Source organism: Rhinopithecus bieti, unplaced genomic scaffold, assembly GCF_001698545.2.
Source record: "Rhinopithecus bieti isolate Rb0 unplaced genomic scaffold, ASM169854v2 scaffold_14454, whole genome shotgun sequence".
Taxonomy (NCBI): Eukaryota; Metazoa; Chordata; class Mammalia; order Primates; family Cercopithecidae; genus Rhinopithecus; species Rhinopithecus bieti.
Window position 1 is genome coordinate 2,475,700 of NW_016808228.1, and position 27,531 is coordinate 2,503,230.

Sequence of the window (27,531 nt, forward strand, 5' to 3'; positions counted from 1 at the left end):
CTTCCAGGCCCCCAGAAGATCCTGGCCAAGTAGGCTGCCTTGCTTCCCTCTCCTCCCTTAAGTGTCTCCTGTCCTTTCTCTGTTTAATTCCTGAGTTCGCTCTTGAATGATCTGGCTGAGGTGTTATCTCCTCACTATTGTGGCTCTCTGTGGAGGAGCTGAGTACCAGATGTCTCTAGTCAGCCAAGTTGAAGCCCCTCCTCTGTAATGTTTTACAAATAAGATGAAAAAGACTCACAATCTGCAAACATTTAATCCTACCTTAAGTACAAAGCCTTTACAAATGAAAAAAAAAAAAAAATCAAAGATTACAAGTCAATTTCTTTCTGCATACAGTAATAGTTGAAATGTAGAGAGATCAACTTCAGAAAAAATACACGGAAAAACATACCACTTTAATAAGACAACACTGCAAATTAAATCAATAGAAATTAGGTAGATCCATTTATTTTTTAAATACAAGTATAATTTTGGAAAGGGTATTTGACAAATTCAGCATTAACTGCCAACTCTATAGACATGTTTAACAGAAAACAAAACAAAAAACAAAAGGCATTTAGTCTTGGCCCTTTCAGTACAGGCGAAGTGTCCTACTGCATCACAAGTGCTAGTGATGCAGTAATAGATCCAAGGGCATAATATTAAATGTTTTTTCCGACTGCGATTTAGTTGAAAAATAACATAATACAAACATATATTAACTATCAAGACCACCAGTGATCTGCAGAATACCTAGAGGCCTACCTACTTAGAAGGTTGAAACTTAGTAAAACTGTATTCAAGTCAGTGTTTTTATTCTTAGATTAACAATGACAGAATGAGATATCTTTGATTCCAACTTTATAAGGTGTGGTGGGGAACTGAGAGGAGATATTGGGGAAGACTGGCAGTGTGTGCTGAGTTTGACTTGGGAATGTGGCTCAAATTAGTCAATATTGATTAGGATATTGTTTTAGAAAATTTTGAACGTGTCCTAAATTGTGGCATATTGAAAACGATATTAAGGAACAATGATTCATTAGCCCTAAACACAATTTAATGAGTGCCATCAATGGGCTTAAGAAATAAGCAGGGATGGGGGATGGTGAGGCAAAATGAGGTGAAAGAGAAAATGGAAAGTGGAAAATATGCTTGAACATTGGAGAATGTGAAAAGGCCACCAAATAAACTGCTTTAGTCATCACTCAGAAGTGCTCTTCCCATTGGCTACCTGCTCCTGATCACCCAAACACCAATTTTAGAGCACAGAAGCAGTAATCCCCTTTATCTGCAAATTCACTTTCTGTAGTTACCCGAGGCAACCTTGGTCCAAAAATATTACATGGAAAATTCCAGAAATAAACAATTCATGTATTAAATCACAAGCCAGCTGGGCATTGTGGCACACACCTATAATCCCAGCACTTGGGGAGGCCGAGGCGGGTGGATCACCTGAGGTCAGGAGTTCGAGACCAGCCTGGCCAACATGGTGAAACCCCATCTCTGCTAAAGATACAAAAATTAGCTGGGCATGGTGGCAGGCACCTGTAATCCCAGCTACTTGGGAGACTGAGGCAGGAGAATTGCCTGAACCCAGGAGGTGGAGGTTGCAGGGAGCCGAGATTGCACCATTGCACTCCAGCCTAGGCAACAGAGCGAGGCTCCATCTCAAAAAAAAGAATAAAATAAATCACAAGTCGTCCCGAGTGATGAAATCTCATTATCTCTTGCTCTGTCCTGCCTGGGATGTGAATCATCCCTTTGTCCTGCTTATCCACACTGTATACTACCTGCCCCTTAGTCGCATAGTAGCCGCCTTGGTTGTCAGATTGAAAAAACATAGTTGATAAAGGGTTCAGTACTATCTGAGGTTTCAGGCATCCACTAGGGGTCTTGGAATGTATCTCTTGCAGATAAGGGGATACTACTGTATTACATTTCAGCTTCCATAAACTTTAGTAATTTGGATTAAGAACACAAAGCTGATTTAGTAAAAAGTATCCATAAATATTCAGAGGTATAGTTTTGTTTCATCAAGTAAAAAGAGCAACTAATTCCAACTGTTGAAGTAGTAACAAGTAAAGGCTTCACCAGGCTTTCCTTGATGAATAGTTAAGACATATTTTTAGGTCATCAGCACAAGATTATTGAATAACTTGTATGCTACAAACATGCTGCTTCCACTCATCAAAACAACCCAATAATCCTTACTATTCCAACTTGCTGAGAACCATGTCAGATGTTGCGTTCAAGAATGAAATGTTCCTCAAAACTGTTCTATCAAATGTAGTAGCTATTGGACATAAAACAAGTAATTTATTTCAGACTTGAGTTTTCATGAAGTATTTATCATCAACTTCAGTTTATTCCAACATTAATTTATGATAGGACAGTTATTAAGATTAGCCATTTCTCAGACTGTAACTTTGAAATAATAAGAAATGGACAATTAAGCTCACTAGTCAAAATCTTGATTCAAGTGGTGACACAATAGTTTACAAATGTCTTCAATAAACTCAGCTTTGAGGCAGAACAAAAAAACAGAAAAATCTAAAACCTCTCTATCCCAAGCACCAATAATGGAGGCTAAGCAATTATATCTACAAATCTGTAACGACAGGTCTCTCCTAATGAAAAATCCTGAGATTTAAGCACTGTGACTTACAGAAGGCAGGTTGGCTTAACGAGGAAATTTACTTTTAATAAAAAGACAATCAGCAATATTTTATTTTGGGCACTTAGCATTTCACAGATCCTCAATACGTTTTGAGGTAGGTCAAATATTAATAGTGTATTTTACAAACAAAACTCAAGCAGTTGTTTTGTTACTTGTCCCAAACCACAGGAGCAGTTCTATCATGGTCAAGAATAACATGGTCTCTCTGATCTTTCAGATTAGTCTTTCATGTGTGAATTTAATGGTAATTACTTGCAAATATTCATGAAAAAACCAAAAGACTAGATATAGAAATTCTACTCTGGGATATTTTAAACTTCTTAAATTGATCCTATAATGAGTATATACTTGCTCTCGTTACAAATATATATATAACTGATCTTTACAATTACAAATAAGCACAGGAGTGACTGTGTTGCTTTTCTGCCTTTTGGGGTTAGTACATCAGGAAGATAATCAGCAAGCTTTCCTCAGAGCACTAGGCAGCCTTTAACTGAAGGTGCTATGTTCGAGGCACCATTGAGTATGACTTGGGATCACAGGAGAGCAGGTATATTGATGGAACCAGGATTCAGAAAAGATGCCTGGATCCAAAAAGGGGACGCTCTCTGCAAGTCGAAGATGAAGAGAAAAACAGTAACATCTCAAGCCACTGATCCTGAGTATCACGCTACAGCATCACAACTACTTGTGACAGGAGCTCCTACAAGAGCAGTAAACTTGTTCCAATAAAGTCTGTTAAGTTCTGACTAACTAGATAAGCCACAAGTAAAACTAAATTGGTATTTTACTAAAGTGACATCTACAGAAGCAAATATCTACACATTTTTAATAGGAGTTTTACCTGTCATGTAAATTACTCTCATTGTCAAAAGCCTAATTCAATTAGCTTGTCATAATCCCTAAAATAATTTACCAAAATTCAGCTCATTTTGACATAGGTTCTTGAGCCAGTATTCCGAACTGTTTCATTATAAAGTTCCTTTTATTTATACAATTGTAGAATATTAGTAATAATAAAGGATCAAGAGTAGTTAACTTGAGCCTAGGAGTAAGGTTGCAGTGAGCTATGATTGCAGTACTGCACTAGAGCTCAGGTGATACAGCAAGACTCTATCTTAAAAAAAAAAGAGAGAGAGAGAGGTTATCAACTGAGAAATTAGAAGGAAAATGCCATTATTGTGTTATATAAAAGAGTAAGGATATAGACACCTATGCTTCCATATACAACAAACAGCTCAATACCATTTTGAGTCAAAGAACAAAGGGGGAAAAAAAACAGGTGGCAGGGGGCATGGAATGCAGAGTATTGAAGCCTTTTACTCTAGTGTCTCCAAAATTGAGTGTGGAAGTAAAAGTTTCTACATTTAAAAGTTCATATAAATTACATGAATTGCAACTTTCATAAAAATCAAAATGAAAGGTTCTGCATAGGACAAAAGATATGCCTAAGCAACATATCGTATTTGCACAAGGCCACTGAATGTCATGGATATTAGGAACAAATGAAAAGCTTAAGTCTATGGCAGATTGAACTAAGATTTCAGTTTGATATTCTATAAGCCCGAGATTGTAAACTACTCATTATACAAAAGCTATAATGATTTACAGAGTTTTGTGGAGGAACTCTTGTGCTTCTGGTTGGCACATTATCTACTCTTTAAGTATGTGAAATTAATACAGACATTTGTGAGAGGTTGTGCAAAACTACTGTATTTACAAAAATGGCACAAAAGTGAATTCAACAGTCAATGCACATGCATACTTCATTCACATCTTCAACAACAAAAGGTATTCTAACTCTACAGAACTGAATTATTAGCTTCAATGGCAGCTGTTAAGCACTAGAGTCACATAAGTTACACCAGAATGGGCAAATATTGCCCAAGTAAAATTCTACTGTTAAAGCTGAAACAGGTTTAAGGCCATTCAAGTTCAAGCACAGAGATACAAATCTTTCAGAGCCCCATCTAGTTGTGTTTGAAATATGTGACCTTTCTTCTAACTTGTGGTCTTAAACTTCTGTTTTACAAAATCCAAAAGGTAAATACAGAAGAAATCAATACAATAGAGATTAAATAAGAGTAACATACAAAGCTATAATTAAGATGAAGTAATGAAAGCCAAAACATTAAAATTTTAAAACTTGCTTGTTATTTGTTAGAACCAGTACTACACTAGGAGTTAGGTAATATATACAATTTTTTTCAAGTAGTTTACTTATGTTGCTCTAACATGTCCTCTTCACCAGTGCACTGTTAAACTAATCAAAAATTCTACACATGTATATTCTACAATAGCAGCACACACTACTGCTACCTGCAAAGCTGTCAGTCTCAAATGACTTAGTGAATGAAAGGAAATAAAAAGTAGATAAGTAACATATTAAGGAGAAATAATGGGAATTAGCAGATTCATGCAGTTCAGCCTTTTAATCAGCCAGCCAGCTTGCTAGCAACAAGGGATGGTTTCCGTTGAGGAAGGTCCTGCGGAGTGGGAATGTGGTCACCAGTGACCTCCGTCTTATCTGGAGCTGCAGCAGGAAGTTGCTTGTTCTTCATTTTTGCTTTAGCCATGTTGTAATCCCCAGAATCAAAATATTTTTGCTATAAGTAAAAAACAAACAAACAAAGAACAATTCAGATTAGAGCTTAGCAATTACTGATTTAAGATGTCGATGCAATCTCATACTGTCAGTATAAGGTTGGTCTAAAAAAATTTAAACAGGAATATGAATTAGATGAAACAGTCTCTGTATTGAGTTCCAGCATAAGTCAAGAGCTGAGAAGCCCCCTTCAGACCAGGCACAGTGGCTCATTCTTGAAATCCCAACACTTTGGGAGGCCAAGGCAGGCGAACCACTTGAGGTCAGGAGTTCCAGGCCAGCCTGGCCAATATGGACAAACCCAGTTTCTACTAAAAAAAAAACCACAAAAATTAGCTGGGTGTGGTGGCGCACACCGTAATTCCAGCTACTCCAGAGGTTGAGGCATGAGAGTCACATGAATCTGGGAGGTGGAGGCTGCAGTGAGCCGAGATTACCCCACTGTACTCCATCCAGCCTCGGCAACAGAGTGAGACTGTCTCAAAAAAAAAAAAAAAAACAAAACCCTCCCCTTCAGGCTTTCTTAAACCATTCTGGTTCTAATAAAGAACCATCAAGACTAATAAAATATTAAGCTATTTGGGAAGTCCAGACTCAGTGAAATAAAAACCTTTCATTTATTAATGGAACAACCAGGTTGAAACACTTGCTTAAATTATTTTATAAATAAAACACATAATTTGGCTGGGCATGGTGGCTCATGCCTGTAATCCCAGCACTTTGGGAGGCCAAGGCGGGTGGATCACTTGAGGTCAGAGGTCAGGAGTTTGAAACCAGCCCGGCCAACATGGTGAAACCTCGTCTCTACTAAAAATACAAAAATTAGTCGGTTGTAGTGGCGTGTGCCAGTAATCCCAGCTACTCCAGAGGCTGAGACATGAGAATTGCTTGAACCCGCCAGGGTGTGGAGGTTGCAGAGAGCTGAGATTGTGCCACTGCACTCTAGCCTGGGCGACAGAGCAAGACTGTCTCAAAAACAAACCCACCCCCCCATAATTACAGTTATTAAAACTATTACTTATAGTTTCTGGTATTCTGTCATTTAGAGCAAGTGTTTCTGCAAGAATTTAAATCATATTTATTTGAACTAAAGCAGTTCACCAAAATTAAGGTAAAATATAAATATTAGAATAATGAAAGAAATAAACTCACTAGAAATTACTACTTAAAATGCACATCCCTACTCCACACCCCCTCCATTTTTCACATAGAGACACGAAGTATGACTACTGCTTTTGCCCTTTACCACTAACATGCAAATTGTGATGAGAGCTAAATATCAACCTTAATACAACGAATCTACTTGACTTCTAGAGTGAAAACATAAATTTGCCTGGGTTCTGACTTACACCTATCATGCTGAGCCCACCTTTACTGAGTGCCTGCTATAAGTGAGGCGCTATGTGAGAGCTAGAGTCAGATACAAATCAACGATTACAATACTGCCTTACAGTTACAACGGTGCTATATGGTGCTCAAAGAAGGGGACTCTAATCTCAGTCTTGGGTTGGCCAAGGAAATAATCCAGATATGAAATAAGGGCTTGGACAAAGGGTGAAAAAAACATAATATTTATGGAATCTTATGCTAATATCTTCAGGGATATTTCACGTGATAAAACAAAATAGCTGGGAACTCACACCTTAGTATAAGACTGTTCAGTGGCCTCAGGAAAGTCTCATTGGCTGCTTTCCTCCACCATTCTTTGATAAGCCAGACCTGGCCTATGGCCCAAAGGCCTAAGGATAGAAACTGCTTTAATGTATTACTGTATATGTACCATACAGAAGAGTAACAAGGAACCCTGGACCAGGCCTATCTAAAGCTTTCTGCAGCTTCACTTCTGTATGTTTTAAAACGAGCAGACAGAAAAACCTCAGAATTTTGAGGCACTGTATTATATTAAAAAGCTACTTCTGAATTTTGTAGCCTCTAGAGGAGAACAAAGCAGCCTGCCAAATTTCTTATTTTGTCAAGAGCACATACTGAGAAATTTAACACACATGTAAATTTTAGGCAGATTTCCCCCCAATGTAATAAACCCAGTTTCTAAAGTGAGTAATTTTATAGTAAGCAAAAGTTCATCACAAGGGGATCTCATTTAACTGTAGATTACGCTACTCTGGGGGAAAGGAATTAAATTTAGTATGACTAGAGATAAAACTAAAATCAATGCTTGACAATTAGAATTGCCCTAAAAAGGAAAAGTTTACTGCAAAAGGTAGCAAATAATCAAACAGAGATTCAGCAAATATAATAATACAACAAAGATGTCAGAGAAAGAAGTTAATGCTTTAAGATAGAAGTGAACTAAATTAATGTTTCTCAAACTGGGATCCACAGATAACAATGATGATGATATCAGCTGTCTTTAACAATCTCTAAATTTCATGAGTTTGTAATGAAAACATTTAAAAATTAATTATGATCTAGATGATAATCTTATAAAAGCCTTCTCTCACCCAAATTTACAGGCCATACTCACATTGGCATTTACAACTACACTGACACTAAGTGATCACCTAAACTGATAATGTTCAACTTTAAAGCCATGTTTTTTACAACTGGATTCTCTCTTTTCTTGGGACTTCACAACCCCTACAAATATGAAAAAACAAAACAAAAAACAAAAAGAAATAAAAAATGTAAAAATGGGCTACACAGCTTCTTGATATCCCTCCTAGCTCTGATCATCTATGTAGTCATGCATACATGGTCATATTGTTAAAAGCCTAATAGTAACATTAACCTTATAATAACATTAATGAGTACAACACAGGAAGAAACCTATTATAATCATCATATCTAACCAAACCTTCTCAAATTAAGAAGCTACTTAAAGATGCTAAGATAATTTGTCAAGTTTGCTAACTAGTGACAGAGGAAAATTAAAACCCAGAACCTGTGATCCAGAGTTTTAAAAAAATCAAAACTTCATATAAAAGAACTTATTCACTGATATTCTGTTATAATACAGAATCATTAAAGAGCTCACTTCTCAATTTCTATCTACTTATTTCTTGATTCAGTGGCATTTTTTTCCTTCTCAACTATTTATATCTACGACACCAACTCCAAGATACAATGTATGTGAAATCTGACTTAAAGATACTTAAAAAGTAATAAATAATTGAAGCTAGAGAAAAATTAAAATAACTGCCCAAATATTGGAAGAAAGCCTATCAGTCAACGTTATGCTGAAGATGAGCAAAGAAAACACTTCCTAAACAGTAATAATCAAGTCAAAATAATTTAATAGCCAAAGATTAAATAATTTATCTCATAACTAAAAAACACAGTTGTCATTCTACCTTTTCTATTTATCCCGTACATTATGAACTTTATGTTCTAAAATAACCACATAATACTCTATTTTACTGACTTCAACTTATTTAATCATTTCTCTGCTGTTGAATAGTGGGGTGCTGTTACTAATTATAGTTAAAAGCTATAAGGAGGATCTTCCAATTTGGAAGACTTTTTCCTTGTACTGAATTATACCCTTAGATTTAATAAGACATTATTGATTTGAAGAACATTTTTATAAACCTTAATCCATACCCCATTCTGAAACGAGTAATAATTTTTAATGTTTAAACACAACAAAGAGCGTGTTAGTTTCATTCAACTTCAACCTTAGCAACAGGTATTATTTTAAACATTTTTGTAATTTAGTTATATAAATACTATGATGTAATTTGCATTTCATTGATTTCTATAATGTATAAACATTTTTCTGTTTATTATATTTCCTGTTAAAATCCTTTATCCAGGAGCACCTTAAGTGTTTTCTTGAATACTTAAAAGTTCCCTTTTGTATATTTAAAAGTTTTGTATGTATTTTAGATATTAACTATCATTTTTGTAATAACTTCCCTACTTGATTATATATTTCATGGTACAGGAGTTTTACATCTTTATAAATTTGGTGTAATTATTTCTTGTCATCCTACTATTTTAAAGCTGTGAATGTTATTCTTTTATGTAAGATTAAAAATACCATTCTATTTTTTGCCACTTTAAAACAATCCATATGTAACTAGAGCTAATACACACACACACGTTTTTTAAGCAAGCGGCCGATACCAGTATATAAATGTATTTAAGGAGAAACATGATTTAGCATCTCATTCAACAATTCTCTTCTGTAAGTAATATTTCATCCTTCCCTGTATAGTAAATAATTTGAATATGCTTAAGCTGAAGATGGAACTAATTTTTTATGGCAAAGGAAGGGGTCACAGGACAATACTTTTAGGGAACAAACAGGTCAGCATTATCTCAATCTCATTATTGAGAAAAAATGGTATCTACCTCACAAAACATGGCAAGAATTTGAAAATAATATCTTCAGTAATTTGAACTATGAAAACGAAAATGTTTAAATTGTATTAGAGTAAATCTGACTGTGAAACATATTACATAAAGGAGACAGCTATGCTTTTATAAGTGATCATTTCATCCAAATAAGTATTTTAAGCTTTTGAATGTTGTGTGGGAATCATCTGCAAAAAAGATGTAAGTTTCAAAATATGGGCAGAAGGATAAACACCAGCTTCTGGATAGTGGTTGCTTTTGGAGAGATAAGGCAAAGGGCTCATATTTACATATAGGGCGGGTTTCAACTATATCTACAACATTTTCTTTCTTAAGAAAGATAAAACTGAAACCAACATGGCAAAATATAAACATTAAATCTGGGAAGGGGTACATGGGTTCTGTTATATCTGCTCTATTTCTACATGCTTTAAATAGTTTATTATTAAAAATGCTAAAGAGTGGTACATTCTCATAATGCTTATTTATAAACTTCAAAATATTGGAAAAACCCATTACAGATACATATACACACATGTACATACCTGATAAAGTACAACGCTATATGCACAGTCATTTCACAATCTGTCAGCATACTGAGTTCGTAGGGCTTAAGTATTTGGAAATTACCCATGAGAACTTACCCCTTTCTGCAAACGTTTCCTTAAGAAATCTGAACCTCCAGGCTTTTGTCCCAGATGAGGATATCTTGCTTTTAATTTTGCTTCTTCTGCTTTCTCTGGACTAGTCACTTTATCTTCCATTTCCTAAAATAATTTCAAATAAATTACTTCTCTATTACAACTCAGTTATTTAAAAGAATTCACCTTTAAAAATCTGGATTCTGAATTCTAGTTGTTAAATGCCAAGTACCACAGCTTCTGACTAAGAAATCAAACCCAGAAGCCTTTAAAACATCTCTATCTTGTTTTTCAAAAGATCCATGTGATAGCTCTATTATAGCTGTGATGCATGTGTAACACCCCACACACTGGATAAAAATATCAAGATAGCTCAGCTCTGAAGTCTTGCTTGCCATTACTTTTCCAGTCATGTATAATACATTTATAGTTAGTCACCTTCTATGGAACTCTTCAGTTCTTTGCCTATATTTAGAGAATCGTCCTAATACTGTTAAAATATACAGGATTTTTTTCTATTTATGTAAAATTATGTATGATTTGAAGTTACTGAGATTCTTTACTAAAAATTAACAGCAGCCTACTCATCAGTACATTTTTCTTGAATACAGATGATCCTGATATTTCTTTCTTTTTATAATATATATTTATATTTCATTATTATATATTATTATTTTAAAGATAGGGCTTGAGTGCGCTTGGTGGCCTCAAGCCTTTAGTATATTTTTCAAGCATTTGTTGGAGGCCGAGTTATGGTGCGATCTATTGTAGTGTTAGGTAGTATCGTATGATCTTTTATCTCTGGTTACCGGTAGTAAACTTCCGTTCTTACTTTTAAAATTAAATATTCTAATATAAAAAGATCCACTAGTCTCGGTGTCGATGTGTGGGCGGCACCTGTAGTCCCAGCTACTCGGGAGGCTGAGGCAGTTTTGGAGATGGCGTAAATCTATTCAGGATGGCTTGGCTTGCAGTGAGCCCGAGATCCGGCCAGTGGCACTCCAAGTCTTCTGGGCGATAGAGCGAGACTCCGTCTCAAAAAATAAATAAATAATAATAAAAATAATAAAAATAATAGAGATGGTGGTCTTGCTATATTGCCTTAGGCGGTCTTGAACTCCTGGGCCAAATTAACCTGCCTCAACCTCCAAAGTCATAGGAGTAGCAGGCATGACCCACCATGCCTTGGCCCATCCTGATATTTTTAAAGAAGAAAAACATCAGTTTTTGTCAATCCTCACATCTATGTATATCACCTGCCCTAACTCCTCCCCCATTGTTTAAAATGACAAACTCTGTTCATTCAAAACCATCCTATTCTTTAATATATCAAAAACCTGTTTCCCTGTCAGAAATATCAATTCTTCAGTCTATTCACTTGACAACAGTTTTGATTTTATTCTGCTTTTTCAAAGTGCTTAATATTTATAGGGAAGGAGTGTTTATTACTTCCATGGCAAGTACTGCAGAAGGAATGATCAAGAAAAACAGGCCTGGCACGGTGGCTTACTCCTGTAATCCGCAACACTTGGGGAGCCGTGGGCAGATCGCTTGAGGCCAGTAGTTCAAGACCAGCCTGCCAATATGGACAAACCCAAATCTTTGTAAAAAAGTTTAAAAATTAGCCCCAGGCCATTGGTGTGTGTCTGTGGTCCCCAGCCCTACTCAAAGGCTGAGGCAAAATGACCTGCCTATAGCCCGGGAGGTTGAGGCTGCAGTGAGGCATGATCATGAACCCACTGCACTCCTAGCCATGGGGTGACAAGTGAGACCCTGTCCCTCAAAACAAAACAGGAAAGGTAAAAAAGAAGAAAAGAAAAAGAAAAAAAGGAAAGGAGGAGGGAGGGAGGGAGGGGGAGAGAGGGAGAGAGGGAGAGAGGGAGAGAGGGAGAGAGGGAGAGAGGGAGAGAGGAAGGAGGGAAGAGGGGAGAGGGGAGAGGGAGAGGGGAGAGGGAGAGGGGAGAGGGAGAGGGGAGAGGGGAGAGGAGAGAGGAGGAGAGAGGAGAGAAGAGAGGAGAAGAGGAGAGGAGGAGGAGAGAGAGAGAGAAAGCTGTCCTGAGATAAGACAAACCGGGCAGCTGGCAAGGCACATTTTCTAAGTAATGGACTCATTTCTGCACATTAAATCAGCAAATCACATACATCTGCCTATCTTGAGCCTTCTAGGTTACTTAGGAATAGTCAAAGCAAACCATTTATCTATCTAAGAATTGGAAAAAAATACTTTATAAAATGTTGGCATATATTATTATATTCATACATTAAAAAAAAGAGAGATGAAGATCCTGTTTCCCTTCCCTTTGTACCCACAGGGGGGAAAAATTACAGGTCAGGCTATATTGTCCAGGCTGGTTTTGAACTCCTGGCCTCAAAGCTATCCTCTCACCTCAGCCTCCCAATGTGCTGGGATTATAGGCATGCACCACCACGTCCAGCTTTCATACATGTTTTATAATCAGCTTCATTCATTTTATATATTATCAGTATTTCATCCTGAACTGCTTCTTCATTTGTTGTTAGATCTTCTCTTTTTCAGTCTTGGAGAATTTTGAGAAAAAAGCTGCTGCTCTCAAATACTGTTTTCTGTGGAGCCTCTTTTTATGCTGCAGATTCATCCATTTATGTTATCTCTTTACAGTGGCCACATCATTCACTCACTTGACATACACGACATTCAATTATGTGCACTCAGCCAGAAATAGAGAATTTAAATAGTAGTGGTGAGTCTACCAGTCATTCCATTCAAGAAGGGTATGCCCTAGAGAGGTAAAGTGTGAGGTATGTGATGCAAACCTGCCATTCCCACGTTAGTCTCTCGTTGGGTATCTTGCAGAGCGTAAGTACATCATCATTGTAGTGTTTAAAATCTCAGCCTGTACAACACAAGCCTATTACCTCAGCTAGCACTCAACCTAAGAATCACCCTAGCCATCTAGCCATCTGTTCAAACGCTGTACATAAAAGTGACTACCTGCTCAACTGAGAATTGATGGGGCAGTCTCCAATATGATTATGCCTTCTCTAGAATTTTGTCAAGGGTGATTTTAGTTATACGTGATTTTTTTTCCCTTACTAACATTAGAACCTAAGCCCATGTAAGATATGACCACACCATATTCATCACAAAAGCCAGAGAAATAAACATAAATGTAAGATTAACAAGTTTAATGTAGGAAGGCAGGCTGAGTCACTGCACAGCTTCACTGTGGCTCAGCCCTCACTGCAGATACCTACTGCAGCCCAAGGGTGTTCTCAGTGCTGCAGTTTAGAAGTGGATGTGGGAGGAGAGGCCTACTCTTGGGTTTCCCTGCACAGCTGGCTTCAAATAATATAGGTTGAAAAGGATCCCAAGCTAATTGTCACCTTTTAGTCCCTGCACCTTCAAATTAAGAGTGTTACTGGAGTCCTACATTTCCAATAAAAATTCAGCTTTCTTTAGCCTAGGAAATGAGACCTCTCCACTTCTTCCTTTGATTTGAAATAGTTCTCCAAGTCTAACAGTTCCCTGAATTCCTAAAATATTTTCAAAGGAAAATTGTATGTAGGTAGCAACTTACTCTAGTTTCCAGTGCTGCTTCTGCAGGTTTCCTCCATTTGATATATAAAGGAAAATACCTTGTACACAATCCTGGCATTTCCTTCTTTTCTTTTTTTTTTTTTTTTTGCCATGTTGGCCAGGCTGATCTTGAACTCCTGACCCCAGGTGATCTGCCCGCCTCGGCCTCCCAAAGTGCTGGATCACAGGCGCAAGCCGCTGGGTCCAGCTGCATTCTCTTGTTTTCTTAATAAGGAATACATTGATATATCATATTAAGCATGCTCAATTAAATTAAAAAATGTTTTGGGCAAAACAGCATCTATGAGCTGCAAATACCATTTATATTTAGAATGAATTTATAATATGTCTTCTTGAACATTCTTGCCATAGCACAATTGAAAGCCCCTGCTAGCTGCAACTTCCTAACTGGATTCAGAATTTCAGTTGGATTTAACACCAAAAGGGGAAAAGACGACCTAGTCTAGATTTTTTGATGTAGTAAACACCATTAAGACATCCACAATACTTTTCATGAATCCTACAGAAACATTCTACAGAGGTAGGTAGTTCTAGGACCTTAATGATAAGTTAGTTCAAGTGCTTGGACATGCATTAATATTCTGACAGTTACTGAGTTTCTATTAGGTTCTGCCAGATTAAAAGGCATGAGAGAAAGAATCCATTCTGCTCCTGGTGATGCCACCACCAATAGCAGACAGCAGTCGCCCCTGTGAGCTCCTACAGAGGGACGTATCGCAGATAAACAGGGGCTCTAGTAGCAGATGATCGTCTGGTCCATGGGAGCAGACGATCATGGACTCTGAACAGTACTCATCCTTGCAGGGTCAAAGGCTTTCTGTAATCCTTACCTCTGGAAACATCATCTTCCTCTCTTTTGTTCCTCTGTTCCTTCTAATAATGTGTAACCTTATTCCCTAAAAATCATATTCCTTCCTTTTTAAAACATGCAAAGTGGTTTCTGCTCCTGTCTCCCAACAGGACACTGATAAAAGCAGGTAAAATAAGCGATTTATCCATAGTCATGTTCAAAAATGCAAAATAGAATATAATTTGATGGGACTCCATGTTTCTGGACCTCAAGGGAATTCCTAAACATTTACTTAAGCTAGAATGAAAACAAAGGGGAGATAAGCAAATAGTTATTTATTTGCTTATTTTTTCCAAAAAGAATCACAGAAAGATTAAATCATAAACTAGTCAAACTTTGGGTTAAACAGGTTAGGATGTAAGGGATAAAGAACAGAAATGACTATTACTAAAGAAAGAAATTGGTATATATATATACATATACTGGTAACAAGTAAATATTATAATTTTAATGTCTTTATCATGTAGAGGTAAAAAAGGAAAAAAAAATACTTTATAACAGTACCATATTTTAGTTTAAGTGTTCTATGGTCCTGTATAATTTAGAATAGGGCTTATAATCTTAATTTTACATCTTGTTTAGTTAAGAATGCATGAAAACTTAAACGAGAAACAATTAAATAGCAGAAATAAAAGGAGTGTTGGGGAGAGCAAGAAAGGAAGAAAATTTAAAAAATTTTAAATACCAAAAAGAAGCCAAAGGTAAGGAGAAACAAATCCCAATATGTGAATAACCATGATAACTATACTGAAGCAATAAATTATCCATTTAAATCCAGTAGCTGAATTAAAGAAAAAAAAAAAATCTAACCACTTGTGGAGCACACATTTAAAAAAATCTAAACAAGGACATAGGTTGAAAGTAAAAAAGACTGAGGGGTAGGTGATGGTGGTGACATACCAGGCAAATCCTTACCAAAACAGAGCTAGCGCAGTGCACCTACATTTTTTTTTTTTTTTAAGATACATGGTCTTCCTATGTTGCCCAGGCTGGTCTAGAACTCCTGGCCTCAAGCAATCCTCCTGCCTTGGCCTCCCAAAGTGCTGGGACTGCAGGCGTAAGCCACTGTGCTGGACTGTGCCACTAATAAAATGGCCTGAAAATATATAAAGCAAAAATCGACAGAACTATAGGGAGCAACTGACACTATGGAATTCAACACACCCTTCTTACTTATTGATAGCTATAAAAGATAAAGTAGTTAAGATACTTGATTTTACTTTTACACCTAACAATTAGGGAATACATATTCTTCCACAAGCACAAATGGAAAAACTGACTTATACTAGGCCATAAAGCAAATCTTAACTATTTTCTTCCAGACCACCATCTATGACTGCAATTCATTAAAGTCAGTAACAATAAAAAAATTATAAATCTCTAATATTTAGAAATTAAAAACATACTTCTAAATAACTCCTGGTTAAAAAAGAAAGCATGAGTATTTTAAAAAATAGGAGTTCTACACCTACCTGGCAACACAGTAAGACCTTGGCCTTTACAAAAAAAATTTTTTAATTAGGTAGGTGTCATAGTAGATGCTTATATGCCTATAGTCCTGGCTGCTTGGGAGGCTGAGGTGGGAGGGTCACTTAAACCTACCCTGGGAGACAGAGCGAGACCCTGTTTCTTTAAAAACGAACAAACAAAACCCTACACATACCAAAACTTGTGGGATATAGCAAGTATCCCTCAAGGGCTTATATCAGAAAAGAAAGCTAAATCTCAATGAGCTACGCATCCAATTTAAGAAGTCAGACAAAGAAAGGAGCCCAAAGAAAATAGAGAAATAAAAAGCAGAAATTAATGAAAAAGATAAAATAGAAAGGGCCAATAAAGGGGGTGGGGATGACAAGCTCAAGAAGTTTTTTTTTTGAGACAGAGTCTCACTCTGTTGCCAAGGCTGGAGTGAGGTGGCATGATCCTGGCTCACTACAACCTCCACCCCTCCCCCTGCCGAATTCAAGCGATTCTCCTGCCTCAGCCTCCTGAGTAGCTGGGATTACAGGCACCCACCACCGCGCCTGGCTAATTTTTGTATTTTTAGTACAGATGGAGTTTCACCATCTCGCCCAGGCTGGTCTTGAACTCCTGACCTCGTGATCCACCTGCCTCCGCCTCCCAAAGTGCTGGGATTCCAGGTGTGAGCCACCGTGAAGAAGTAATTTTTATAATTCAAATCTGGTTTTGAAGTTTTATTCTCCAAGAAGCCTTTGTGTTACACAGCAATTTTACTACATTTTAAAAATAGATGCTGTAATGTAAGTGGATTTACTTAGGTAAGTAGCTTCTAAATTGATAATGGGGTCCGGAGAAGGCAGAATTCTGAACTTCTGGCTATTGGCTACAAGTTGGGAAAGGAACTTCAGGATATGGTAACACAGATATATGTTTACACACAGATACATGTATACGATTTATCCAAAACAAAAACTAAAACCTTAAGAACAGTATTTTTAATAATAGTTATTATCTTGGCATGTGCATTTTTGTGAAATGTACAACTGAAATACATCAGAAATTCTTTCTGTGAATAGGTGGGGTATAAGTTATAAATACATACATGTAAAAAGGACATTCAAATAACTTAGGATTATTTTGTAGTCCATTATACACTGAGTATAATTATGTCTCAATGACTGATACTACTTTTCAGCCTTTGGCAGAGGAGAGTTATACAGCAACACCAGCAATAAAAATCTGATCACTCTAAGCAAATTCTCCTCTATCTGCTCAGCAGTATGTTCACTGATGCACTGATTGATGAATAACTGAAAGGATTAATGAAAGCCAACAAATGCTTTGGGATATTGCCAGGAAGGTACCAATACCGTATCAAGCTCTATGGAAAATTACTGTTGTCATTCTATTAAGTCCTTGCTTGCCCAGTGTCTAGCATTTAATGAATGTTCAATAAAAGTTCATTCATCTGAATGAAAAAATACAATGTACTTGTTTCCATAAAGCTATAAAGCTAAGAAACTTTCTCCACACTTGAGGATTTCACCATCAGCTCATCTTTAATATTTTATGTTACAGTCAAACACAGCTTCAGGATTAAAAGTTGTTAAGTATTAAAAGTCTTGCACAAACAAAAGAAGCAATCCTAACAAACTGCTGTATAGCAAACTGCTAAGACAGCTAAGAGAAACACTTAAAAACTTTTCTGACGTTTACCTCCAGATTGTTAGGAATCGATGGTTGCAAAGACCAAGGGTGCATGATGTGTTCACTCTGAATAGAAACAGAAAACATGGATGTGGCGGTGGCTCACACCTGCAGCCCCAGCTACTCGGAGGCTGAGGTATAAGGCTAGGTGAGCCCAGAAGTTCAAGGCTGCAATATGCTATCATTGTGCCACTGCACCCCAGCCTGGGCGACAGAGCAAGACCCTGTCTCAAACATAACAAAAATATTCTTGAGCCTTTAGGTAACCAAAAGTAGTGTCAAAAGAGCCCCTGAAAATACCAATATGAACTCCTATTTTTAAAATACTGGAAGCATCGGAAAACAATTTATATCTCTTTATGGTTGATATATTAAAATAATTTAGATAAAGGTTCTTTTCCTCTTCTACCACTCATAAAGGCACCAACCTGTATCTTTTACCTGACAATGTCATCGACAGCTTTACTGTAGGTATCCTTTCCACGACATGTTAGTTTGGTGAGTCTTACAACCTCTAGAAAACCTGCTATTGAGATCTTAAAAAAAAAAAATTAAGGCTACAACACAAACGAAAAAATATATACACACATCCCTGTAGTTTCGTTCAAGAGATCTTAAGTGGGTCTAAGCTAAGGTTTTCATCTTACCACGGTCTATTCTTCTCTGTGGTACTAGCATCGTCATTTGTTTTGAAATAGTACGTCGGCAAAGGTTTTAACAGAAAAGTTCTGAGAAAAATCCATTCAACCATTTTGTAAATAATGTCAAGCACAATGTTGAGTGCTGTGAGACAGCAGACATATAAACCAGGGTCCCTAAGCATAAGCTGCTCACAGTGCAATTAAAATTACCATCTCTCTTTTTTTTTTAGACAGGGTCTCCCTTGGTCACCCAGTGGCGCCATCAAAGCTTACTGTGGTTTTGACCTCCTGGAGGTCAAGTGATCCTCCCCTCAGCCTCTGGAGTAGGTGACACTACAGGTGTAGATTTATTATTATATTTTAGAGATGGGGTTTTTCTATGTTGCCCAGGCTGGTCTCAAACTCCTGGCCTCAAGCGATCTTCCCACCTTGGCTTCCCAAAGTGCTGGGATTACAGGCATGAGCCACCCTGCAGGGCCAGAATTATCTGTTTTAAGTTCCCACTTGCCTCTTCTCCCCTCCAGGTCTAGTACACATGCCTTAGCTTACTGTTGATAGATTCATGAGCTCTGTGCTCAAAACTTCTAAATGTTTTGTTTTCACTTCAGTGGTTATCTTAAAGACAAATATAAGCATATTCTGCGGCATCTGAATCACCACGTTGCATCTAAGTAGTGCTATGTGGGTTCTGCATCTGAGCTTTCTTGCACAAAGACTCAGCAGGTTACTCCAACTGTTCAAGAAAATGAGAAAAGAATGGAGCTGAACTTAAAATGTGATTGTATCTATGACTCTGGAAACTCAGTGACCTCATAGCTTACTTTTTTTTTTTTTTTTAATTTTTTTTTTTTTTGAGATGGAGTCTCGCTATGTCGCCCAGACTGGAGTGCAGTGGCGCCATCTCGGCTCACTACAAGCTCCGCCTCCCGGGTTCACGCCATTCTCCTGCCTCAGCCTCCCCAGTAGCTGGGACTACAGGCGCCCGCCACCACGCCCGGCTAATTTTTTGTATTTTTTTTTTTTTTTAAGTAGAGACGGGGTTTCACTGTGTTAGCCAGGATGGTCTCGATCTCCTGACCTCCTGCCCCGCCCGCCTCGGCCTCCCAAAGTGCTGGGCCTACATAGCTTACTCTTAAAGGGTGAACTGAGCCACCACATGGCCTAGGGGAGTGTTTACTTGACAAACTTAAAAACTCCCTTAACTTTTAACAATTGCTGTCATATTCCAAATACATTGGAAACTTNTTTTTGTATTTTTTTTTTTTTTAAGTAGAGACGGGGTTTCACTGTGTTAGCCAGGATGGTCTCGATCTCCTGACCTCCTGACCCGCCCGCCTCGGCCTCCCAAAGTGCTGGGCCTACATAGCTTACTCTTAAAGGGTGAACTGAGCCACCACATGGCCTAGGGGAGTGTTTACTTGACAAACTTAAAAACTCCCTTAACTTTTAACAATTGCTGTCATATTCCAAATACATTGGAAACTTAGTTTCAGCAAAATACCAAGCACACAATCAAAAATTTAGACTGGCTTTGCTTGTATTTAATCTATTTTAAATTTTATTTTTTTCAGACAGAGTCTCACTCTGTTGCCCAGGCTGGAATGCAGTGGCACGATCTCTGCTCACTGCAACCTACACCTCCCAGGTTCAAGCCATTCTCCTGCCTCAGCCTCCTGAGTAGCTGGAACTACAGGTGTGCGCCACCACACCCGGATAATTTTTGTATTTTTTAGTAGAGATGGGGTTTCACCATATTGGCCAGGCTGTTCTTGAACTCCTGACCTCGTGATCCACCAGCCTTGGGCTCCCAAAGTGCTGGGATTACAAGTGTGAGTCACCGTGCCCGGCCAAATTTTATTTTATTTATTTATTTTTTGACACAGAATCTTGTTCCGTTGCACAGGCTGGAGTACAGTGGTATGATCTCAACTCACTGCAACCTCTGCCTCCTGGGTTCAAGCAATTCTTGTGCCTCAGTCTTCCGAGTAGCTGGGATTACAGGTGTGGGCCACAGCACGGCCTTTTAAATTTTTAAAAAATATTTTTAAAGGAGTTCACTGTAGCCTCAAACTCCTGGTCTCAAGTGATCCTCCCACCTCAGCCTCCCCAGTAGCTGGGACTACAGGCCTACAGGCATGCCACCACACCTGGCTAATTTTTATTTTTATTTAATTAAATTTTTTTTTTTTTTTGAGGCAGAGTCTCACTCTGTCGCCGGGGCTGGAGTGCAGTGGCCGGATCTCAGCTCACTGCAAGCTCCGCCTCCCGGGTTTACGCCATTTTCCTGCCTCAGCCTCCCGAGTAGCTGGGACTCCCGGCGCCCGCCACTTCGCCCGGCTAGTTTTGTATTTTAGTAGAGACGGGGTTTCACCGTGTTAGCCAGGATGGTCTTGATCTCCTGACCTCGTGATCCGCCCGTCTCGGCCTCCCAAAGTGCTGGGATTACAGGCTTGAGCCACTGCGCCCGGCCAATTTTTTTTTTTTTTTCGAGACAGAGTCTTGCGGTCGCCCAGGCTGGAATGCAGTGGCATGATCTCGGCTCACTGCAAACTCCACCACCCGGGTTTGCGCCATTCTCCTGCCTCAGCCTCCTGAGTAGCGGGGATTACAGGCACCCGCCACCACGACCAGCTAATTTTTGTACTTTTAATAGAGACGGGGTTTCACCGTGTTGGCCAGAATGGTCTCAATCTCCTGACCTCGTGATCCGCCGTCTGGGTCTCCCAAAGTGTTGGGATTACAGGTGTGAGCCACCGTGCCAGTCCTATTTTTATTTTTTGTAGAGACAGAATCTTACTATGTTGACCAGACTGGTCTCAAACTCCTGGCATCAAGCAATCCTCCTGCCTCAGCCTCCGAAAGTGCCAGAATTACAGGCAAGAGCCACCATGCCTGGCTGTTTTAGTTTTAGAGTGGTACACAAGTTAAGAGATAAGAGTTTATACTTATTTTTTATGTTTGTACATATTTAATTGTATCCTAATACAAGATAGGAATCTATCTGGTTTTCTTCTCTTACCAAGGGAGCACACACCACTCAAGATAGAGAAAGTGACTTAGCTTTTACTCCATGCAAGGCCCAGCTATCTCCCTTAATTCTTTAGAGGCAATAGGCAACCTACCAGTAAACTATAAAGGTATTTTTAGCTGAATACTTTGGCTTTAAGTGGAGGGTCAATTGGGTACACAGACAATAACTCAATTTTTTAGGTCATCGAACTGATCCTCCAAATAGAAGAAACAGGTGATTTGGCCCACAGGAACACAGAAGTGACTGTGCACATTTTCTTCATGGTTAGGGACACTATCCATGCCACAGCCACTTAGCATTTACAGTCAATCCTGAATTTAAGAAGGAACATTATATTCCTAACATATTTTGGTTGATTTTAATGACAGCAGCTAAAACCAAAGCACCTTAAATGTTTAATGTAGACAATCAATAAGAGAAAATGTTCAAGCTACCCTTAGTATTGTTAAAAGACACATTAGGCTTTTCCAAGTAAAAGTATTTACACTCTAGAAATCAACACTGCATACTTTGGCAACACACTAACAGAACTTATCAAAGAAAATTACACAGCACACTACGGTGCCCCAGAAGTTAATGCTAAGTTTGATGTCAGTGTTTAAGACAAAACACCACAGATAGGGACTTATTTTTTAGGGTTCCTAAATTTCAAGCAATAATGAACACAACAAGTATTTTTACAATAGGCAGGTAATACTTAATATTCCTTTTAAGATTGCAATCTTCAATATTTGTATTTTTTGCCCCCCCCAAATTCATTGTTTTGGTAATGTGTTAAAATATCTATTTTCACTGGATATTCTCAAATAATGTGGCAACTTCGACTTTTACCTATGCTATACGTTGTTTTCTCGCTTTTCAATTACTTTAACATCCTAACAGAAGCACCCAACTCAAGAGAAGTTAACACGGTTTTAAGAACATATGGAACATATGGAATGGCCTTAGAACACTAATCCAATTCCCAACTTAATTAGGACATAAGCGCAACATTAAGCAGAAACCCGCACGAAGGTCAAGCAGTAGACCAAAATCGTATTTAACGACAACACAACCTGATTTGTAAGAAAAATTGTTGATAAACAATTTAGGAAACAGAATACCTCGGCCCTTTCTCACTTCTCGGCCAGTCACACCTACCTAGGAGAGCAGGGCGGTGGAAATAATTATAATGGGAGAGACAAACACTAGCCTAAATAGAAAGTCTTGATAGTCATAATTTGAACCACACTAACACTCCTGGCCTATTCCCCTACATCAGGAAGGCACAAGTGCGTTTTAAAAATATTCCTATGTTTCCAATAAAACCCTGATTAATTTCGTGAGTAAAATTTTAAAATTCCATCCTTTCGATTTTTAGTCGAGTACCATATCTGAGTCCTATTGACTGCAACCTTTTCTGGCACAGACTGCGCTGAACACTACAGGTGACTCACCTCCTCTAGGCCTCACCCCGCCGTGGGAGGCAAGCACCAGGATTCCGCCTTTACAGGTGAAGGCACTGAAGGCCGGACTGTACCCCTGACCATAGTTACAAGGGTTGGCCCTGAAATGCCAAGCCCGGCCCACATCGTGGCCCGCACACGAGGCACTGCCTTTGGCGTGAACCGCACGCTTACAATACAAGTAGTTGGAGAGTTCTTCAGAGAAAAAAATCAAACTTCCTAAGCAAATTGACGCTCACAGAAAAACTTTAGGCTCTACGCCCAGACTGCGTCCTGGGCGCTCACGTAAATGTAAGTGACTGAGGAACACCGCGACCCACGGAGGTGTTAGAAAAGGCACGATTCGGAGTAAACGCGGGGCACGCTGGAACTCCCAGTTTGTCGGCGCACCAGCCAGTGACTGCGGGAAGCCAAAAGTGGGGCGCAGGCGCCTCGGCCCCGCACGCAGGGCGCGCCCCTCCGCCCGGCGGGAGCAGGCCGCCCGCCAGACCCGGCCCCGGCCAGGGCCCAGGGCCCACGCCCCACGCCCCACGCCCCGCGCACTCACCTTCTGCTCCTCCGCGGAGGCTGCCTCGGGGATTTCCGCAGACATAGTGCTCCCTCTGCAGACGAGACGCCGGGAAAAGATGCGATTAGCGGGTGGCCGAGGCCACCCGGCAGCCTGCCGCCTCAGGCCCGCCCGCCGCCCGGCCCAGCTCTCCCAGCGCCCGCCGGGCCGCCTCCGCCCGCAAAAATGGCCGCCGCCTTATGACGACACGGAGCCGCGAAGCGCTCCGCTGGCCAAGGCCCTCGCACGCCGGAGCCCGCCTGCCCCTCGCGCACCGCGCCCCTACCTACTTGACCCCGCTTCTCCCGCTCGCTGTCTTCCAAACACTTCCTTTTTTCCTTCAAAGGTCGCCGCTCCCGCCTCACCTCACATCCGCCTGTGGCTGCCTAATGCTTCCTGGGAATTGTAGTTTCTAAGTGGAACCGCCTTTCCCCGCCCTTTCCTGCTCACTCTAGCCCCCTCGTTCTAGGAGCTTTTTATTTTACTCTTTCTACTTAACCAGCCTCGCCTAGTTCTGTTCTCCTCGCTCTCCACTCTGTAGCCACACAGGCTGTCTTTTGGGCACGCCAAAGCTCCTTCCTCCATTCTGCCACGCCTTCACATCTCCAGTCTTACGTCTCTGCCTCAGAACCTTTCCTTCCTAAACCTCTACACTAGGCCAGAGCCACCTCTTAAAGGCCGTCACAGCTCTGTACAGTTCCTCAACAACACGAACTGTATCATTAGACAATTGTCGTGACTTTAGGTCACCTTTCCTGCTCAGATAAGCCACACCAGGGCAGGGATCTCGTCTGTAATTACTTATATTTTACTCTGAGGGTCCAGCACTTCCTGGATACCCTAACGAAGCAATTCAGATTCATTTGTCCACTCCCAGGGGGTCCACTCCCACAAGCTTACCGAAACTGCTAGCATTGAGCTCCCCAATGACTTCCATTTGCCAAGCCCTGTGGCTTCATACTGAATCCTCATTCTACTTGATATCTGAATTTACTGGCAATGTTTGTCGGTTCCAACAAAATGTCCCTCAGAAACTTGGAAATAAGATTGCCCTCAAAGAGTTAAACTAGTAAAAAACCACAGAAAATGAATGCAATTCTGGGGGCAGGGAAGCAATCGAAAGACCCTAAGTGGCTGGATAAGGAATTTGGAAACCATCGAAACTCAGCCAGGATGTAGAATCTCAGACAGGAAGAATTGCACTGGAATTGCAACTAGAAAAACAAAAAGAGTTAATATTGCGCTCCTTTTGGAGAAACGAAGGAAGGTGTTTGTCAGCCAAGGAAGTATTGAAAGTAAAATGGTTCAATAGGCCAACTGTTTGACAAAGATACCCCTTAAGAATGTCTCACGCTGGGCTGAGAAACTATAAGATCAACGACATATTTGTTCTCATTCTATACTCACAAAGTAATACACTGAAAATTTGCCTTTCCCTTAAGCAGAACTGCAGAGAGAAAGAAGAATGCACTAGTTAGGCCAACTGGAGCATTTAACAATTGTATTTTTATTAATAAATTGACTGGCATTCTAGTATATGTCCTATATTAATGTATTTGTGAACTTGGGTTAAAATCTGATAGACATACACTTATGATGAAACGCAGCCTCAAGAAAATTGGCTGTGGCCGGGCACAGTGGCTCACTCGTAATCCCAGCACTTTGGGAGGCCAAGGCAGGCAAATCACTTGAGCTCAGCAGTTCAAGACCAGCCTGGCCAACGTGGCGAATCTCTGTCTCTACAAAAAGAAAAAAAAAAAGTTTTTTTTTTTTCTTTTTCTTTTTCAGACAGACCACCCAGGCTGGAGTGCAATGGTGCAATCTCAGCTCACTACAACCTCTGCCTCCTGGGTTCGAGCAATTCTGCCTCAGCCTCCCAAGTAGCTAGGATTACAGTTGCCCACCACCACACCCAGATAATTTTTTGTATTTTTAGTAGAGACAGGGTTTCGCCATGTTGTTCAGGCTGGTCTCGAACCCCTGGCCTCAAGTGATCCACCCTCCTTGACCTCCCAAAGTGCTGGGATTATAGGCGTGAGCCACCACACCTGGTCTTTTTTTTTTAATTGGCTATGTGACCTTGGGTAAAAAGAATCTGTTTCTGATAGTGACACTCGCAGGAGGGGAAGTTTGAATTTCTGGACGGCAGACTTTGGTCAAATGGAGAATTCACCACGGGCAACGCTCCACTATACGGACTGCCTGGAAAGTCATTCTTTCCCAACTAACACCACTCTGCATCATTATGAACCTTAATGTGTAAAATGGCACACTGGTCCCCAGCACCCTGTTTCTCAAAACTCCCTTCTCTTGATCTCCAGGATACTATTGTCTCATGGATTTCCTCCTACTTGACCTGCCTGTTGAATCTTAACCTGCCTCTTAATGGGAGGATTCTAACAGTTCTGTCCTTGGATCCCCTTCTCTTCTAGGTTTACACAGCCTCCAGGAAATAACTTCCACCTTCATAACTTTTTTTCTTTTTTGAGACAAAGTGTCACTCTGCCACCCAGGCTAGGGTGCAGTGGCACGATCTCAGCTCACTGCAATTTGCCTCCTAGGTTCAAGTGATTCTCCTGCCTCAGCTTCCCAAGTAGCTGGGACCACAGGCACATGCCACCATGCCTGGCTAATTTTTGTATTTTTTAATAATTGTAGGCCAGGTGTGGTGGCTCACACCTGTAATCCCAGCACTTTGGGAGGCTGAGGTGGGTGGATCACGTGAGGTCAGGGGTTCGAGACCAGCCTGGCCAACATGGTAAAACCCTGTCTCTACTAAAAATACAAAAATCAGCTGGGCGTGGTGGTGGGCACCTGTAATCCCAGCTACTTGGGAGGCTGAGGCAAGAGAATTGCTCAAACCTAGGAGGTGGAGGTTGCAGTGAGCTGAGATCACATCACTGCACTCCAGCCTGGGCGACAAGAGTGAAACTGTCTCAAATAATACTACTACTAATAATTTGTAAAGACGGGGTGTTGCTTTCTTGGCCAGGCTGGTCTCAAACTCCTGGCCTCAAGTGCTCTGCCTGCCTCAGCCTCCCGAAGTGCTGGGATTACAGACTTGAGCCACTGGGCCCACTGGACATTCATAGTTTCAACTGCCATCTAGGGATACCTTCTTTTTTGGGGCTTCATTTTATTGTACTTCTAGATACTGCGTTTTTCACAAATTGAAGGTTTCTGGCAATCCTGCCTCCAGCCTCTATAGGCGCCATTTCTCCAACACCATGTGCTCACTTTGTGTCTGTGTGTAACATTTCGGTAATTCTTGCAATATTTCAAACTTTTTCATTATTATTACATCTATTATAGTGATCTGTGATCAGTTATNGCGCACTCACCTTCTGCTCCTCCGCGGAGGCTGCCTCGGGGATTTCCGCAGACATAGTGCTCCCTCTGCAGACGAGACGCCGGGAAAAGATGCGATTAGCGGGTGGCCGAGGCCACCCGGCAGCCTGCCGCCTCAGGCCCGCCCGCCGCCCGGCCCAGCTCTCCCAGCGCCCGCCGGGCCGCCTCCGCCCGCAAAATGGCCGCCGCCTTATGACGACACGGAGCCGCGAAGCGCTCCGCTGGCCAAGGCCCTCGCACGCCGGAGCCCGCCTGCCCCTCGCGCACCGCGCCCCTACCTACTTGACCCCGCTTCTCCCGCTCGCTGTCTTCCAAACACTTCCTTTTTTCCTTCAAAGGTCGCCGCTCCCGCCTCACCTCACATCCGCCTGTGGCTGCCTAATGCTTCCTGGGAATTGTAGTTTCTAAGTGGAACCGCCTTTCCCCGCCCTTTCCTGCTCACTCTAGCCCCTCGTTCTAGGAGCTTTTATTTTACTCTTTCTACTTAACCAGCCTCGCCTAGTTCTGTTCTCCTCGCTCTCCACTCTGTAGCCACACAGGCTGTCTTTTGGGCACGCCAAAGCTCCTTCCTCCATTCTGCCACGCCTTCACATCTCCAGTCTTACGTCTCTGCCTCAGAACCTTTCCTTCCTAAACCTCTACACTAGGCCAGAGCCACCTCTTAAAGGCCGTCACAGCTCTGTACAGTTCCTCAACAACACGAAC

General features: G+C 40.4%; 1 protein-coding gene across 9 annotated transcripts; it reads right to left on the bottom strand.

Annotated features, from left to right (window-relative positions):
- Positions 1–234: 234 nt before the first annotated feature.
- Positions 235–27,222, bottom strand: ARPP19 (cAMP regulated phosphoprotein 19). 9 transcript variants are annotated; one of them, XM_017886143.1, is made up of 4 exons: positions 27,109–27,222; positions 26,820–26,874; positions 10,223–10,345; positions 235–5,262 (listed from the first exon to the last, which is right to left on the bottom strand). In XM_017886143.1, the coding sequence occupies exons 2-4, from the start codon at positions 26,862–26,864 to the stop codon at positions 5,092–5,094; spliced, it is 339 nt and encodes a 112-aa protein (XP_017741632.1). In that variant the 5' UTR covers positions 26,865–26,874; positions 27,109–27,222; the 3' UTR covers positions 235–5,091. The 9 variants fall into 9 exon arrangements, with proteins under 9 accessions (XP_017741632.1, XP_017741631.1, XP_017741628.1 ...); XM_017886142.1 differs by having other exon boundaries at positions 27,105–27,211; XM_017886139.1 differs by lacking the exon at positions 26,820–26,874 and adding an exon at positions 23,479–23,533 and having other exon boundaries at positions 27,109–27,155.
- Positions 27,223–27,531: the final 309 nt, after the last annotated feature.